Source organism: Neocloeon triangulifer, unplaced genomic scaffold, assembly GCF_031216515.1.
Source record: "Neocloeon triangulifer isolate White Clay Creek 2 clone unplaced genomic scaffold, ASM3121651v1 ptg000012l, whole genome shotgun sequence".
Classification (NCBI taxonomy): Eukaryota; Metazoa; Arthropoda; class Insecta; order Ephemeroptera; family Baetidae; genus Neocloeon; species Neocloeon triangulifer.
Genome location: NW_026775554.1, coordinates 14682117 through 14700150, shown reverse-complemented (window position 1 = coordinate 14700150; position 18034 = coordinate 14682117). Strand labels below are relative to the sequence as shown.

General features: G+C 41.3%; 2 protein-coding genes across 6 annotated transcripts in view; one reads left to right on the top strand and one right to left on the bottom strand.

The window, feature by feature from the left end:
* The window catches only part of LOC132198179 (rho GTPase-activating protein 20-like), a 204856-nt gene extending 193496 nt beyond the window's left edge, over positions 1-11360 (top strand). For 4 of the 5 annotated variants that reach the window (XM_059622037.1, XM_059622039.1, XM_059622040.1 and 1 more), the window contains 6 exons: positions 4459-4585; positions 7236-7516; positions 7601-7823; positions 7918-8201; positions 8315-8628; positions 8857-11360. In XM_059622037.1, the coding sequence (XP_059478020.1) occupies positions 4459-4585; positions 7236-7516; positions 7601-7823; positions 7918-8201; positions 8315-8628; positions 8857-10688 (3061 nt within the window). In that variant the 3' untranslated portion in view covers positions 10689-11360. The remainder of the gene's footprint in view (positions 1-4458; positions 4586-7235; positions 7517-7600; positions 7824-7917; positions 8202-8314; positions 8629-8856) is intronic. The other variant, XM_059622038.1, reaches the window with a different exon arrangement.
* A 251-nt stretch (positions 11361-11611) lies between these two features.
* Positions 11612-17899, bottom strand: LOC132198181 (claspin-like). The gene is made up of 15 exons (XM_059622042.1): positions 17271-17899; positions 17063-17215; positions 16802-17007; positions 15398-16494; positions 14957-15331; positions 14838-14902; positions 14626-14779; positions 13983-14571; positions 13797-13927; positions 13449-13746; positions 13272-13393; positions 13092-13219; positions 12849-13037; positions 12581-12790; positions 11612-12519 (listed from the first exon to the last, which is right to left on the bottom strand). Exons 1-15 carry the CDS (start codon positions 17736-17738, stop codon positions 12430-12432), a joined length of 4275 nt encoding a protein of 1424 aa, XP_059478025.1. The 5' UTR covers positions 17739-17899; the 3' UTR covers positions 11612-12429.
* Positions 17900-18034: the final 135 nt, after the last annotated feature.

Below are 18034 nucleotides of genomic sequence, written 5' to 3'. Positions count from 1 at the left end.
GCATCCGACCGCGTCAATCCACCCACAAAAACGTGGTAGACACGCACAATTATGGCAATCAGCCGCGCGGAACTCCAAGTCTTCTTCTTCCCGACGTCGGCGGTGCGACGGGCTTTTTTATTATCACGTCGTAAAAAAGCCAAAACACACTGAAAACGAGAGTGAGCATCTCACAAAAGCGTCTCTCTCTCTCTATCTCGCCTCTATGCAATCATCCCGAGAGTCACTCTCGTGATTCACTTGTTACACTTGATTTTGTTCTGTGTGAGCTTTAGTAGTCGGGCTCGCTCACGTCTGCTCACCTACATTCAACCGCCCACACGTGGAATAAAATGCACCGTGGCTGAAAAATCGTGATTTAGTCATTTTGTCTCTGACGCGAGTTGTCTGGTTGCCTTTCCTCCAGGATGTTCAGTTCTTCAAGTTCAAGTGCAAACTCCAAGTATGAAAATAATATATGCAATTTATATTTTTTTTTTATCAAAACTTCTTTCAAACCGACGCACATTGGATTGGGAATTGTTTTTAAAATTTGTAAGGAAAGCATTCTCTTCTCATATCAATCATGTGTCCACCCTCAAGGCCACTGACAGCCAGACTAATGAATGCGAGTGCAAAGTGCATCCATCAGGTATAGTGTCTGCATTCCAAACCGTTGCCAAAAGGAATGCGCACAATTTTAATAATTTTTGCTGGCCATAAAAATGTTTCAGTTTTATTTTTTTATTCAAATTTTTTAATTTTTTTCATTTGAGTAAATTTTTAATTAATATTACATGATCAAGAAACCCGGGAGTGAAATTTTTGTTTTTTTCGCTCCAGAGAATTTGCTTTGATTAAGCACGTGCATCCTCACTATAGACATAATTGTTTTCTGTCGAATAAAAGACGGTGCGTTTATTTTTCCCTGTATTTTTGACAGCTCCCTTTTATATTATATTTAAGTCGTCTCTTCATATCTCTTTAAACGGATTATTTGCGTCTTCAATTCTTCCAGATTCTTCACCCCGAGATAAGTCAGCGAGATATTGTCTCGCACATTTGCTGCTCGCACCCCTTTTTCTCTCAAAAATATTTTCTTTCGCTGCACTTGCCAGTTTTGTAATCCGCGCTGCCCCGTCGTACGTCTCATGTCAGGCAACGACAAGCATTGTTTGCCCAACACTCCCCTGCACTCCCTGTTCATGTTATTGTATCACATTTTATGCACGCAGGTGTGAAATTTTAAATGACCATCTCGAATCACATGTAGGCTTGGGAAATTTTCCTCTTCTTGGAGTTGCGAAATTTTGCACTTGAGTAGATCGCAAATTCATCAAGCATGGAAGTGCTACTGTGTTGATTTTGCCGTTGTGATTCTAAAAACGTGTATTTTTGTTCCAGTTCTTTCAACTAGAAAAAAGATTTCATCCGGTACTTCCACCAAGATTTTTTTTAAATATATAAACTTAAATTCAATTCCAATTTTTTTGCATCAGTGCTAAATTTTAATATAATAAATTTAAATACCGTTAATTTATTCTTTTCTCTGCCTAAATTGTGACTTAAAAGTTATAAAGCACCCCTCTTTCAAATAAATCGAAGTAATTAATATAATTTAAAAACCATAATTATTTGGATTTTTTCCTCGAAATAAATAATATGATTTCTGAAAGCAAACCCAACCAAGTCAAAATATCGTCAGTCAGCATTTCCATCAAATAAAATTGCATCTCAGGTTTTTTAATGATAGCAAACGAGGCCATAAATAACGAAAGGGAAGATCCCTCTGCGCCTGCCGGCCACGTGGTGATGTTTTTCTTTCAATTTCGCGCAACACCCTGTCAGTGGGCCTTGATGATTTTTTTTTTACGCACAAAGGAGAGCCGCACACAAGGAATTTTTGTGAAAAGCGGCTCATCTCTCGCTGCTGGAGGCTGGAGCCAGCCGGCTATAATGTGTGGGATTGAAGTGGCCAGGTCAGGGAAAACCGAAAATGAAAAAATTCCCACACGGCCGGCGGCAGGTGACTACGGCATGGATCCTCAATTAGGATAGGGGGGTGGAAGAGGAGCTTTTTAGGGAGGTAGTCGAGAATAATGAGTTCTTAGGTAGGTCGGCGAGCCGCCGTTTTTATCCCTAAATTTATTTCCGCTAAGACCATTTTCTTCATTATTTCCTCTAATTGTCAGTTCATGAAAATCATGAATGATTTTCTGTAAGTTTTTTTTATTCCCCTAAAAATAGTGTTGGGTGGGACGTTTTTTGATCCAATTTGCTAATTTCGAGATCAAAGAGTCAACTTTGCTTGCTTTTTGGAACAGCATAATTTGAATGCAAAATTTTTAGAGAAAATTTTAGAGCAGATGTCTGTCAATCCAAGTGAACTTTGGCAGGGTCAACCGATCATTACCAAATTTTACAGGGTGATAGACCATATTAAGAGGTTTCCAAACATATATAGGTTTACCCCAATATCTCAAAATTTCCGGGTTTTACGGGCCATTCAAATTTGGATTTTGAAAATTTTTAAACGTCTGTATCTCGGCTTCCCGTGGTCGTAGAACAAAAAACTTGGGTGATTTGGAATCCTCTTATTGCCCTCTACAACTTTGCTTTGAAGTGCAAAATAGTAGGTCACAGGTCAAGGTCACTTCCGGTGACCTCGTGACCTTTGACCTCAAATTTAAGGTTGAGCCGTCACTTTTTTCAAAATTCTGAGATAGCCATTTTGTAGATCGCTAAATTTTACGTTGTATAAGAGAATAAAAAAAATGGGACCCCTCTTAGTTTTTTTAATTAAAAAATAAAACCAATAAAAAACGTGGTTTTCCGAGCTCTGAACTTGGAAAAATAACTTTGAAGCTCTGTAACTTTTTATGTGTTAGAGATAGGTAAATTGTTCCAATGACAAAAAGTGTTTATTTTTAGACGGGCAATCCAACCATGTAACACACATACTGATCAGGTCACAAAAGGTCATTGACCCTGGTGACCTGTGACCTTGAAATTATTTTTTATGCCAGTATGATACATCGTTGGAACGAGGACATTAAGAGGATCATTTTGGTACCCGGAATTATGTAGTAGCTCAAAGAGGAACGAAGTTATTAACGTTTAAATGCTATCCATAATTAATATTTTTAGTTTTTAATTTAAAAAAACTGCAATAACTCCGTTCCTATTTGAGCTACTACATAATTCCGGGTACCAAAATGATCCTCTTAATGTCCTCTTTCTAACGATGTATCATACTGGCATAAAAAATAATTTCAAGGTCACAGGTCACCAGGGTCAATGACCTTTTGTGACCTGATCAGTATGTGTGTTACATGGTTGGATTGCCCGTCTAAAAATAAACACTTTTTGTCATTGGAACAATTTACCTATCTCTAACACATAAAAAGTTACAGAGCTTCAAAGTTATTTTTCCAAGTTCAGAGCTCGGAAAACCACGTTTTTTATTGGTTTTATTTTTTAATTAAAAAAACTAAGAGGGGTCCCATTTTTTTTATTCTCTTATACAACGTAAAATTTAGCGATCTACAAAATGGCTATCTCAGAATTTTGAAAAAAGTGACGGCTCAACCTTAAATTTGAGGTCAAAGGTCACGAGGTCACCGGAAGTGACCTTGACCTGTGACCTACTATTTTGCACTTCAAAGCAAAGTTGTAGAGGGCAATAAGAGGATTCCAAATCACCCAAGTTTTTTGTTCTACGACCACGGGAAGCCGAGATACAGACGTTTAAAAATTTTCAAAATCCAAATTTGAATGGCCCGTAAAACCCGGAAATTTTGAGATATTGGGGTAAACCTATATATGTTTGGAAACCTCTTAATATGGTCTATCACCCTGTAAAATTTGGTAATGATCGGTTGACCCTGCCAAAGTTCACTTGGATTGACAGACATCTGCTCTTAATTTAGAATAAAGGAATTTTAAGTGAAATGGGAATAAGATTTTACAGCAAGTATTTTAGGGGAAATAATAAATTCTGAAACATTTAAGGGAACTGTTTTTAGGCGCAAATAGGGGCTCCCAGGTCTGCCGGTCCGCCTCAGGTGCACGCAATCCTCCCTTTGTGCGTCGCTTCCCCTCCTTCCCTTTCTTCCTTCTTCTTCTCAGCAATCGCGGGTCTGCTGCGTTATTTTTCTCCCTCCTCCAGTCGCAAGCCAGTCGTCCCTTCGAACGTGTGTGCCGTGTATAGTGATTTCTGGAATTGACATTTAGTTAGTTTTTATTTTCAATGACCGTGCTGGACGATTCGCCAGCGGAATCGGCCGCCGGTTTTTTCGGCAAAAGTCTGATGCGGCGCCTGGGACTCTCGAGCACGAGTGTGCTGCCCAAACTGGACGGCGGCGCCGCCGACGCGTGCCGCCTCTCCAAGTGGGCCCGACTCGGTTTCGACTCGCCGCCGAATCGCAACTCGTACTTGGGCTGCTTCTCTAACAAGCCTGCCGATCTCGATGTCCACAGAACCCAGGCGGCCCGCGACCTTTGGCTCAGCAAGTTGAGCGAGGTCATCGCCGCCGAGAGGGACAAGGAGCCGCGCACCACCAACATTCAGGTCGTCTTCTATGACAACGCAACCAATATTGAATACGTAAGTAATCATTAATTTGTATATTATTATTTTTAATTTTTTATTTAACTAGCTGAGTTTATTTTTTTTATTTTTAATTTAAAAATTTAATATCTAATATTATTATAAAATTTATTAATTTAATATTTGATCTTGTAAAATTTTATTGAATTTAACACTTTTATAAAAAAACATTATTTCGATAATTTTAAAAATACGTAATTTAATTTGTATATTATATGACGTGATGTCTTGATCTGCAATCAGTACTTAAGTAAACATTACTCTTTCTTCTTTCCATTTTCGCAGTATGTTTTTGGATCTGCCTTATTCCTACATTCGTTTAATTATTATTAAATTAAAATCATGTTGATATCATTGCATAAAAAAAACAAGATTCATAGTTTTCACCTTTTCTCTTTAGTCAAATAAAAAAATTGAAACATTAATACATAGTAGAAGAATGATGGATCTGTCAATCTCGGCTTTATTCGCTGATTTACTTTAAAAAAAAAAAACAATTTTAATTTCTAAAAACGATATCACAGATTAAAATAGCTATTTTTTTTTTTACAAATCATCTCCCAACGTCAAATATTTCATATTTATCTAGCTATTAATTACAGCTAATTTTCATTACTCTTTTCAACTGACCGCGAGTCTATACGAGTTCACTGACTCATAAGTCGCGGCCATTAATGCCAAAATATTTGCATGCAACATCAAAGGGAGTTTCTCTGGCGGCACACGTGAGATGAATGAGCAACGCCGTTAATTTCCAGAATGCAAATTTGATGATTGACAACTAACTAGCGTGGGTGTCATAAATCCCGACGCGCAGATCACGGGTCGCGGCCTCTCGCGCCTAATTGAATCCTCGATCGTTGCATGCGAACAATGAGGCTAATTTCGGCGCCCACTGCCGATTCGCAAGTGGGTCAGACGCGCGAAATCAACCTGCGCCTTTTTTCCAGTTTGAATAATTCTGAAATTCTAAATCGTTAAGCCAAATCTATTTTCCTCTCAATTAGTTCTGTCTCAACTACATAATTACTTCGGTAATTGAATTGCAATTAAAGTGAACCGTTGCGAATGCATAGGCGCACTTTACTTTCAGCGGCGCCTGAATGGTTGGATGAGTCATCAGAGTGGCGCGACAGCAGCCTTATACGCGACGAATTCACTTAAGGGAATTAATTAAGCAGGCCGCGGTGATTAAATAATCGAAATTCTCGTTCGCGGCCAGAAATAAAGCGCCACCGTTTTCAATGCCCATTTTCCACGAACGGTGAGTGGCAGAAAGAGAACCCGCGCACCTATATAGAAATTATCTCTACGCGGCTATTATAGAACACTGTCCTCTTGGAGCAACGACTCGTTTCGTCCTCTCTATGTAAATGACCTTCCGCACGCCCACCCGATAATCCTTGCATTTGCACCTCGACTCGCGCCGATTCAAATCCTGGAAAGTTCGTTACACTTTTATTCTATCTATTCAAATAGGCAAAAATCCGTGAAATTCGAGACACGTGGGAAAAAATAAAAACGCAGTCTCTATAGACTAATCCGCCCTGTGGTGCCATTTTTGAAGTGCCGCGGGAAAAAATTTGAAGGATCTCAAAACTCTTCAGTATTCTTTCTCCAAGCGAGAATCACTCACTTCACTTCCTGCCCAGCGTGAAACATGCTTGGGTCAGCCGAAAGTGCGCGGCCGATCGTTTTCCCATTTCTTCAGAAGAGAGACGCATTGTTCTGCAGAAAAAGGCACGGGCAGGAAATATATGAAATTTTAGTCGCGGCTGGAATGAATTGACGGGTGCGGCGGTGCCAGCAATTCGTCGCGCCACCTTTAGAAGTCCATTAACCATTGTGTCCGTTTTACATGGAAATTCAATATTTGGTTAAAAGTAGATTTCACTTTTGGGTAAACCGACAGACCCTTGGAGCCATTAAAAATCGATTGATGTTGGACGCGATCGAGTTTCTTTAACAACCTCTACTTCAGATTTCAATTATAATCAGAAGTGAAAAAGACTTTTCAAAATCATTTCCAAGCAGTGGAGTCTAATTCAAATAAATTAACGGAGCGTGCAAACGGTCGAACTGTTCCTCAGAATTTGTATTATTTTCGCTCACAAGGTGACTTTGGAAGCCCAGAACGGAATCATTATTATTTGCATTAAATTTTAATTAATTACTGCTAGAACACAATAATAATTTTATTTTAAAATGGATTTATTTCCATTTTCCTTAAATATTTTTCAAAAGAAAAAAATGCCTCTCATTAACATTGCTGCTTTAAAAAAGATCAGCGAAAACCGAACATCCATTTACAATTTTTTTTCCATTTTCAAAAGCCTGAAAGAAGTAAACCGAACATCGCCTGTCCATCAATTATTCGTAATTTGAATGAGACTTGTAAAAATTTCACCTGAAGTCGTGAATGGGACGTGTTTTTACAACCGGGGAAATTAAATCCGGGCCGCGTCTCAAAAGTCAGCATTTCGTGCCGCGGTGTGCCTGCCCTTGGATTAACTTGCATTCATTCGCGCGCGTAGTAAAACACCTGTTGCGGGTGCGTGCGTCTTTTGAATGAATATTTTCCCTCTAAATTGAGCTTTTACCAGGAAAAAAGGATTACACTGACAAATTATTGTGCTATTTGTTGCAGTGCAAGACGTTCAGCGTGACGCCTAACGAAACGGCGCGCTGCTGCATCAGACTGGCCCTCGAGCACCTGGAGATGCGCGGCCTGGACCCCACGCAGTTTCAGCTGTGGGCCCGCACGGGCCGCGACGAGGCCCCCTACCCCCTGATTGGCCACGAGCGGCCGTTCGCCATCAAGCTCAGCTGCCTCAGGGACGGACTGAGCACCGAGGAAGGATTTGACCTGGACCACTGCAACAACATTTACGGAACTGACCCCCTTACCAAGTGCCAGTTCATCCTTAGGTGAGTTAGAAAGCAGATTTAACGATTTCTTTAAAAATGAATAAATTTAAAGGCCGAAAAATAATAATTTATTTTTAATTCCAGAAATATTCGAAAGCCAATGGACTTTGCTTCAAACAACGCTTGTGATAACAAGAATAAGTCAAAGAAAAACAGAAAGTCTCCCATGAAGATTCGCCAGGTCTTCCGCCGCTCCAAGGGCGGCGAGGACAGCACTGACAGCTGTTCCCCAGCGCCTGGAGCACTTTTTGGTCTTCCCCTGTCCAGAGTGTGCACCGCTGACGGAAGCCCGCCCATGGCAGTCATGGTGAGTTTTCTTTTCTGCCTTTTAAGGATTCTATTGAATGATTAAGCAAATTGAATAAAATTTTTGATGTGTTTTTATTTCCTTGTGTCCGCAGGCCATGCTGCAACAGGTTTTCCTCAAGGGACCCTTCACGCAGGGCATCTTCCGCAAGTCGGCCAATGCTAGGATAGTGAGGGAAACGAGGGAGCAGTTGGACGCTGGAACGTCACCAGCGGTTCTCGAGCACCTGCCAGTCCTCGCGACAGCAGGTCTGCTCAAGGATTTCTTCCGTTCTCTGCCAGAGCCCCTGTTGGCCGCTTCGCTCTACAAGGACTGGCTTGACGCCGTCGACGGACATCCGGATGAACCTGAGGCTGACAAATTAGTCAGGGTCAAGAGGTAGGCTCTGTTAATTTTAACCGTACATTTAAAAGGAATAAATGTTAATTATCCTATTTAATTCATTTCATTGATTTATCATTTAATTAATAAATAATTTTTTTTTCTTTCAGTGTTTTGGAACGACTTGCGCCCGTCAGCCAGTGCTTATTGGCCCACTTCATTTGTGTGCTGCACCACATAGCCCGCCGCTCCAGTCAGAACCTGATGAACCCCACCAACCTGGCCGTGTGCGTCGGACCAAGTTTGCTGTGGGGTCCTTCGCCAACCCCTGCTGCATCCCGTGCCATACCAGCTCTCGTCGAGATGTTGATTTCAAGATGCGACACCCTAATGGGCGTTGGGGTAACCAAGCTGATGGGCGAGGCCCCAGAAAGGGACCCTACAAGGCAGGACAGTGGTGCTGAAGAGTCCGACAGTTTGCACTGTAAGTTGAGACGATGATTTCTATAATTTTACTTTTTAACTCTTAAAAATATTTTCCATTCTAAAAGAGGATTTAAATTGCATTAAATTTAAATTTCGATGGATGGAGAGCTACCATTAGGTGTTCCACTGTTGAAATACACAAAATAAATATAAACAGAAGCAAATAAAATAAATAGCTTTGAATTCATTATCAGTTATGATTGTAATTTATATTTATTCTTCCCAGCAGGTGGAATGCGGAGGGATGACTCGTCAATCGACAGTCTGGAGCGCGAAGAGCTTCTTGGCCCCTGCCCTCCTCCTCGCAAGGACAAGATGTCCCTCAGCAGGGACTCTGGTCTCACCATGTCCGACTCGCAGTTGTACACACCTGACGAGGAAGAGTCCGGCTCTACCAGCTCAGGCATGAGCGGCGAGACCAAGGGAGTGCCCGTTCCTCGCGGTGGAATCTACCGTCCGCCCCAGCCGCAGAACGCCACCCCCAACACCAGTCAGACCCGCTACGAACACGCCAAGCTGACCGCCACCTTCTCACACCCCCAGCAGCAGGTGGCTCCTGTCAACTACGTGCGCGTCTACGAAGGTTACGAGGACCGAATTCGCATGACCGCCGATGACCAGAGCATCTACGGTCGCACCAAGCAGCCCAACAACCCCAACTTCCAGCGGCAGGACTGGTTCAGGCAGCGGTCGCACCTCAAGAGGCTCAACAGCGGCTCCAAGCAGGGTAGTCAGAATTCTTCTAGTTCAAGCAGCTCGTCGTCCAGCTCGAGTGGCGGCGGCGGCTGCGGCCAAGAGCTGCGCAGGAGCGCCTCTGAGGAGTCGTTGCTCAACTCGTACGCCAACGGAGGCACCAGCAAGCGTCCGGCGCTGCACAGCAAAGGTCGCGCACCCCCTCCACCCACAAGCACCCCACCGAGCAGAAGGAAGATCCAACAGCAGCAGCAGAGGTTCAACCCACACTACGCACTCTCCAGATCTAAGTCAGCCCACCACCTGTGCTCTCCCGAGGAGCAGCAGATGGACCCAATGAGTCAGTCTTTCCCCACCAACGTCACCCACTGCACCTCCACCCCAAAGACCGCGGCCAGAAAAACCAGTCAGCCTCAGCCCGAGGCCGTCGTAGACTGGACAAGGTCGCAGTCGACACCCCACATTGCGGCAACCATGGACGAAATGGAGCGGTCGTACGACTCGAGCACACTCTCGGACGACGACTCTACTCCTCACGTGTCCAGGTCCAACTCGCGCGGCAAAGACTGTCCCTCTGCCTGGGAAAATAGCTTCACCATCCCCTCTGGGTATGACATTGGTCTGAGCATGTCCACCTCGTCCAACGGTAGCATCCGAAGGCCATCGGACATGGTCGTCCGAGCTGCTCCAGTGATGGCCACAGACAGCGACCACGAGGGCGTGCCCCCGCTGCCTCCAAAGCAGAGACGCTCCCCTACAGATACCAAACTGCGTCACCTGCCGCCCGTACATGTGAAGGTGGAGGCTGCTGGAAAGAAGACGAGGCCCGCCTCTTACCATCCGGGGGACGAGCCTCTGTACCAGTCGCCGCGGACCAGACGCCCGTCTGTCCTCGAGGCTGCCCACGAAGAGGAGGAGCAGCCGGTACAGAAAAGCCCTGAGAGAAGAGGTAGACTGAGGAGGAGAGACGTTGGTGCGTGTCAAAGGTCTAAGTCTCTGCCTCCAGCTGAAAAGACAGAGGAGGACGAGCCATCCAGACTCAACAAGACCAACGGTGACTTCAGGCGAGACTCTTCCCCGATCCACAATGGCGAGATCAGTTGGAGCGTTTCCCAGTTGCGGTCGCTCTTTGGAGACACCAGGCCGCCTCCATACAGGCCGCCCCCGCGTGTGGCCGCCCCCATTCCCAGTCACCGAGCACCCATCACGGCCTTCCACTTGGGCAACAGCAAGTCCGAGTTCCAGGTGGCGCGGCTGCTGGACAGGAGAAGACAGCAGCAGCAGCAACAGAGCCAACAGCTGCAGAAGAAGGTGGTCAGGGCGAACTCTGCGGACAGCACGTCTGAGGAGGAGTCGTACGTCTGATTAAATTCTTGTGAGGAACTGTTAAGAGTAACTGTCGTATGTGAAGAAAGTGAGTCATCAAGTACAACTGCCATATTCTGAAAGAGAGAGAGAGAGAGAGCAAAAGTGATGTTTCATCAAAATTTATCCTCTTTAAAATAATCCCACGTGCATTTATTTGCCAAACTCGTGCTGTTCGCCTCTGGAGTCGACCGACCGAGACAGTTTTTCATTCATTGTACATGAATTGCGAAATGAATTATTTATGCATACAATTTATTAATTTAGAGAATCAACGCCGTCTGTGTGCAGAGTTGATTGATACACACACGCATTGCTGCATCAGTAATAATGCATTTATCTCAGGGCCATAATATTACTAAGCGCTGTATTGTACATTTAGTTTTTGAGCAATTAACCATTTTATCTCCCATCGTTGACGTCCAGTTACCATCAGCAATTTAGGGTTAAAAATTGTTTCAGTCTACTAACAAGAAACCTGTCATTGCAGAGTGTAGCATATAGCAGCGTAAGGCAGACAATGAAGGTTTGCGACTGGTTAGATTGTTTTTATTGTTATTGAACAAAGTGTAATCAAGCGATTGAACCACCAACTTGGATGTAAATTTGTTGCAATTGATATGAACAAGTGCGCTATACTTTTTATATCTTTATGTACAATAAAAATAATTATCATCTATAAAATAAACTTATTGCATTATTTATCTATGAATAATCATGACACATAATTTTTTGCTTTTTGATATGTTCTTATAAATTATTTACTAAACTAAAATACATTTTACACTATAATCATTATTGGGCAATTATGAAGGAAATAAGATTTTACAAATTTTCTTAATTTAAGCAAGCAAGACAAACACCGATCACTATACTTGCTAATAAGATATGAGATTTCATTTCAAGGATGACGCCTCAAGAGATAAAACATAATTTAACAAACTTAATTTTGCTCATCTGCACCCACTCAGCAAAGAAGTTTGGCTAATTTTAATAGATGCAATCTTTATTAAAAGAAAAATAGCAAAAAGAAAAATACAATCAATTTTGTTGGGCTGAGAGAAAGGCAACAGGATTTATTCCTCCAATAATTTTAGATGCAGTATATCGAGGAGGAAAAAAATTCTAAATTTAAAAAAAATCCACAAATCCAGTTTTCAAACAAAAATATTTTATCTTAAAAGCCGATATTGTAAAGCAAAAAATATTTTTTTCATAGAGAACCAAGCTGACTGTATTCTAAACTCCATATCAAAATAAATAACTTATACATAATAAATAGTTAAACATTTTACCATCATTGCTTCCTGACAAATTAAAACCAAGGTTGTTTGATCAACTTCTAGAAACAAAGGCCAATTATTTTAAGGGCTACTAACTCTTAGGCCGTGTGAAAAGAAGTTACTCATAAGATAAAATAAAGTGATTCTTGATTAGGCCCGCATGTGTTAAAAATACTTGTGCGAACTCTCATTCATCTAATTCCATTTTCTGTAATTATTTTTATGCAAACAATTAAAAAAATTTTAAATATTTTTTATTATTAACATTATATGTTCGTCGTATTTCATAAAATTGAGAAGTTTAGTCGTAGGAAAATTTCAAGCAATTTGGTTTTATTATAAACTTTTCTTTATTTAAATACTTTTATTCGAATAAATATGCTTTTGTCAAAATTTAAAATTATATGTTACAAAAGAATATGGAAAGTTTTATCCCACCAGCATTAATTCCCAAATAATTACATTAGCTTGAAGATGCTGTTTGATACTTTGTGTTTTTTTGCCTGGGCTTTGGCTTTGGAAGTTGTGCTGGCAGCAGCCTGTCTTTTCTGAAAAAATAATAATAATAATGAAAAATAATGCCTTTAAGCCAAAAACTGTTATTCAAACCTTTGCTTTTACTGGCTGTGGAGAATCCTCTTCAAATGAATTGTTAGCCAGCTCAGCAGCAGGTCCCTTGATACTCGATGGACTAATGGTAGAGAAAACAAAATTTCCTTTACTGGTATTGGACACAATTCCGTCGTTGTCATTTCCTGCAATCTGGACAACTTTGGTCAGAGACATCTTGGTTCTGGAGAAGAAAGAACCACTCTTTCCCTGCAAGAAGGATATTTAAGTTTAACGTTGTTAAAAAAATACAGCTTGCAATAAATACCTGAAGTCTCTGCAAAATGGCTTTGCCAGGCGACTTGACCAACATGGGCTGAATCCGTTTCTTTGCCACATCCTTTGGTTCTGCTTGAGGCTTTAGTTTTGCACCATTGATTTTAGCTAGCAAATTTTTTCCGTGTCTAAGAAACTGACTGTTTTCATCATTTGCATCCAAAGGCGTTTCATTAGTGCTCTAAAAAAAAAATTGAATTAGAAAGATTAGCTTAACATAAATCAGAAATTTTACTTTCTCTTTTAGCCAGTTTTCTCTTTCCAGCCGTAGTGTTCTCCAAGATGCATCATCTTCATCATCATCCTCCAATCCCTCATCGCCAGATAAATTTGGATTGCAGCCTCCCTGCCAATCTCCATCATCTGGAATGAAAACTAATAGAAAAAATCTAAACACAAAAAGGAAATAACTCACCTGTATTTTTCCAGCGAAACAGTCTTTGCCGTCCTCCCCCTTCAGCATGCAAATCTCCATCCTCAAGGAAGGCCTCTTGGAAGAGTCGGATGTCACGCTTGTCCTCATCAAGGAGTCGGCGGCTGTATTTTAAATATAAAATCACTTTTTTATGACACAAATATCAATTTAACATACGCATGAATTTTTCCTAGTTGTTCCTTCATGTCGTCCTCATCAATCTGCTCTTTGTCTCCGAGCTCTTCATCCATGTAATCAAGACCTCGTTCATCTTCATCTGCACTTTCCCAGTCGGAGCCACTAAGTTCAGCTTCCGCCTCAAAGAACCGAGCCGCCTTGCTTCTTGCTTCTCCTGTCTTGACCACAACCTCATTCTCTTCTGAGTCATAGTCTACTAGACTGTAGTCAGCCCCCTCTTCTGCCCCACTCTCCTCAGCCTCTTCTTCTTGATCCTCATTTTCTTCGTCCTCATCATCTGAAACAATTAAATGAGCTGAATTATTTCATTCTAAAGATGTTCAGTACCAGAAAAGTCAAGTTTCCTTTTCTTCTTCTTTCTCTTTTTCTTCTCCGTGCTTTTTGGAACATCTATGGTATTTTCGTCCTCATCAGAAGAAATTACTAGTTTAAGTGGTTTATCATTAACTGTAGGAGACCTTTAAAAAATAAATAAATTATTTCTATGTTACAATGCATTAATTTTTAAATTACATTGGCACTTCAAGCAACCGATCAGCCTTTGTGGGACTTGGTTCACGTCCTCCTTTTAAATCCGATTGGGTGACAAAGTTTCCTGAGCAAAGGGCTGCTAAGTCTTGCGTTTGTGTTTCCCATTTTTGTCCCAAAAGCTTATTGAAGTCAGTTTGCTCCTCGCTGGTCTTTGCTTGAGTGACAAACTGTCCAGAACAAAGCTCCTCAAGATTTTGTGTCTCATCAACAGCAGTTCCAAATAACTTGTTGATTGCCCCAGTTTTCGGCTTTGCTTGCGTAACAAACTGTCCTGAGCACAAATCCGCCAAGTCCGTGGGTTGTGATGTGTCTCCAGAGACCAAGTCTTTCAAGCCTGACACGGCCGGTTGAGCTTCAGGCAGGGTGTCAGGTACAGTTAAAAACTGGCCCGAGCACAGATCCATCAAACTGGTGCATTGAGTGTCTTTGTCAAAGTTCAATTTATCCAGGTCTTTTGGCTCCGAAATATTGGCTTCTAGCAAACTCTCGTTCATGGCTTCCGTGAAACTTGTGGACATTGCTTCACCATGCAGCTCCTCTAACATTTGAGTTATTCCATTGGAGACTGACCCTGAATACATACATAGATGGTTTAAAAACTGAAATATGAGGGTTTATTATTTACCTTTCTTTTTATCTGGTTGTGTTGCATTTAAGTCTCCCCTCCTTTTTATGTAATTTGAATTACTATAGAGGGGATTTGTAATTCCAGTTGACTGAGGGGAATTTAAAAAAGATATGTTGACAGAGGTGTTCATATTTGATAAAAATGAAGAGTCCTGCAGATGATCAAAATTAATTTAATAGATATAAGTTGAAAGTAAAATTAAGGCAAACCGTTTTGTCATTTTCATCCAATAGTTTGCTGTCATCTGCACCTTCTTCAGGTTTAACTCCTTTGCCTTAAAAGTGAAGAAACTAAATTTTGAACTGCAGATCAAAACTGCATCTCTTACCACAATTTGTTTCAGCTTCATCATCGGAATCCTCAACCCTTATGATCCTTGAAAAGGGCTTTTTGCAAGCTGGAGTTGAAGCTTTGAGATCAACTTCATCATATTCTTCATCACTTTCCTCATCACAGTCTTCCTCGTCATCACCATCGCAGTCTTCCTGCTCCTCCTCTTCTTCGTTCTCTTTCAAAGGAACATCTTCGTCTCCTTCCTCTTCGGCTTCTTCGTCTACAAAGGCAGACTTGACACGAGGTTTCCTTGCCTCCTCTGTCTCCTCGTCCATTTCAGGTTCTGTTTCAGGCTCAGATTCTGTTTCGTTTGCAAGATGAGGGTCAAAATCATCAAAATTTTTCTCTTCCTTTTCATTGTCTTCAAAATCTAAACAAAATGAATTAAAAAAATAAAAAATTTACAATTAGATTTTAGCAAAATTTTCACAATTACCATTTCCTAGAAGCTCGTCAGTTTCATCCTCATACATCTTGTACTCATTTTGCCGTTGCTTGAAATCCGCAACACGCTGCTTAGCAATCGACTCCTGCAGTTCCGACTTGAGCTGACACATCTTGGCCCCAGGCTTAGAGTTCAGGTCGACAACTTCGTCGATATTCTCCCCAGACTTAATAAGTGTCAAAAACCCATCCTGCTTTGGGTCCAAACTCTTCTTCTTTCCAGCACTTGCATGCCTAAGGAATCGCTCCTTCAGTTCGCTCACCCCAATTTGTCTTGACGTCTCGGGCGTAAGGTCAATGTAATCACTAGAGCTGCCAGACAGCTTTACAGGCTTTGAATTTTTTAGTCTTTCAATCAGCTGGGCTCGACTAAGAATGCCTTTCAATGGAGATTTCTTCACCTTGATGGGTGACTTAATTTTTGAATCCTCTTCGTCACTGCTAATTTGATTTTCATACAATTTTTGCAGGTCAAACGCTTGGTCTACTTGATTTTCTGCTGCCTGACTTTCTCTATCGTCCAGAATTTCCTCACTGTCCTCGAGATAGAGATGCATTTCATCTTCCAGTGAATCTTCAACTGTTTCACACTTTTCTTTTGGCGGTTCAGGAACAGCAAATATTTTTTCTTCAATGGCTTCACTGGGAGTCAAGCAGGCGATTCCAAATACTTCAGCAGCAATATCTTCTTTCTGCATAGGTACCTCCAATAATTTCTCCTCTTTTTCTGCTTCTGCCAAAGTTATCTCAGAGTTTTCTTGATTGATGTTTTCAGTCTCCATGGGTTGGACTGCTTTTTCCACAGTAGCAACTTCTGTGTCAACTGGAGTTTCTCGAGGGTTGCTGGAAATTTCTTCTGTTTCTTTCATTTCTTCAATTTTTTCTTGCAACTCTTCAAAATCAATTGCCTTTTTGACACTGTCAACTGCTCTAATTGGTTCTTCATTATCCACTGAACAAACTTTGTCATGAATGTTTTTCTCATTCACTTCATTATTAGGAGGTGGTGTTGGAGTGAAACGCTCTTCTTCCTCTTCTTCAGACTTGTAAAATTCCTCAGCCAATTTCTCCGTGTCTTCCAACTCTTTTCTATAATAAAGATTAACAAACATTATCATTTCTAGTAATTTTATAAAAAGTGCTTTTAATAAATTTATACATAATAATTATAATTACTTAAATGATGAAGCTTGTTTTTCTAAAAATAAATATCTTTAAAAACTTCTTTCAAATTAAGTGGGAGGACCAATACTGCGGAATTTGGCTACTTCTTTTAGTTTTAATCTTTTAATAAATCTGCATATTTCCAAAATATAAAAATATTTCTACAGAGCCGAGTGTAGAATTATTTTTCTACCAGAGCCGTGTATAGAATTATTCAATATAAATAAATTACCCAATCAGAGTGATGTCAACGTTGGATGGTTTGGCTCCCCTCAACTCAAGACTAACAGAAGGACGAGCAGACAGAAATTCCTTCAAGGACCTCTGCTTTGGCTTGTGGTATGGCAGGGAGACCATCGACTCTCGATCCATCCTTTGTTTCTCACTGATCATCTTCAGCTTCTCTTTCTCCATGGCTGCTCTGCACGCCACTGCAGACTAAAATTTGATTTTTCATAAACAATCATTTTACTTATTGACTTCAAAACAGTACCTTTCTTTTAGGTGCCGATTGCTTCTTTTTTGATTTGCGATCTCCATCACTGTCGGCAGACTTGCTTGATTTGTTGGACATGCCAGAGGCCCGGCCATTTCTATCCTCTTCCTCAGAGCTATCGTTTCCAAAGTCTGCTCTTAATTTATCAAGCTAAAATTTGAATTAATTAAATCATCAGTTTAAACAAATTTTAATTAAAAAATACTATTTTCTTTTGGTGTTGCTCATCAACTTCTTGATCATGATCAGACTTTTCCTCTTTTCCCGAGTCATCGTCAGAACTGTTAAGTGAAACTTTATTTTTCTTCTTGAGCTTGTCAAAACTTTTCTTCTCCAATTTCCTCAATCCAAAGTCCTTCTTTGAATCGGGTTTTTGAGCAGGCAGCACGTCATCGTCTTCGCTTGACGAATCGGCCCTGACGAGTCGACTGCGCCTTTGTTTTTGTCCAACTTGCTCCTCCTCTTCCTCCTTGTCACTCTCGGACGCGGCATTTCCCTCGGTTTCAGACTTTTCCGACTTGCTATCGTCGTCGTCGCTAAAAATTCGCTTCTTCTTCAGGGAATTTTTCTTTGCCTTTGGTGTGAGAATGTCGTCGTCCTCGGAACTGTCGGCCATCGGCACTGTTGTTAGCGAGATGCCGCTCTCGAGCCCAGAGGCCAATTCCGTGGCCATGGTACTTATCAAAATTTTACCTCACAAGGTCATACGCCTAGTTCGTGATCTTTCCAGGCTGGTTCCTTTCAGGTTTCCGAAATTGGAAGCGCTGAAAATCTCCGACTTCTGTCTTCTAACTCTCGGTGCCCGCCAAATTTTCCCTCACAGCTGAAGATTTCTTTCGAGCAATTCGAGCTGTCCGCCAGGAGGCAGCATTATTTGAATGATTTGAGCGCGAGAATAGCATTCTGTCTATTGGGTATGCATGCATCCATGGAAAAGATAAATTCGATTATTTTTACGTTTTTTAGTAT

Coding starts and splice junctions, on each gene's coding strand:
- LOC132198181 (XM_059622042.1), bottom strand. CDS start 17,738: ATGGCCACGGAATTGGCCTCTGGGCTCGAGAGCGGCATCTCGCTAACA. Junction 17,008..17,062: donor AATCGGCACCTAAAAGAAAG/GTACTGTTTTGA, acceptor ATCAAATTTTAG/TCTGCAGTGGCGTGCAGAGC. Junction 13,220..13,271: donor GTTTCGCTGGAAAAATACAG/GTGAGTTATTTC, acceptor TTTTCATTCCAG/ATGATGGAGATTGGCAGGGA.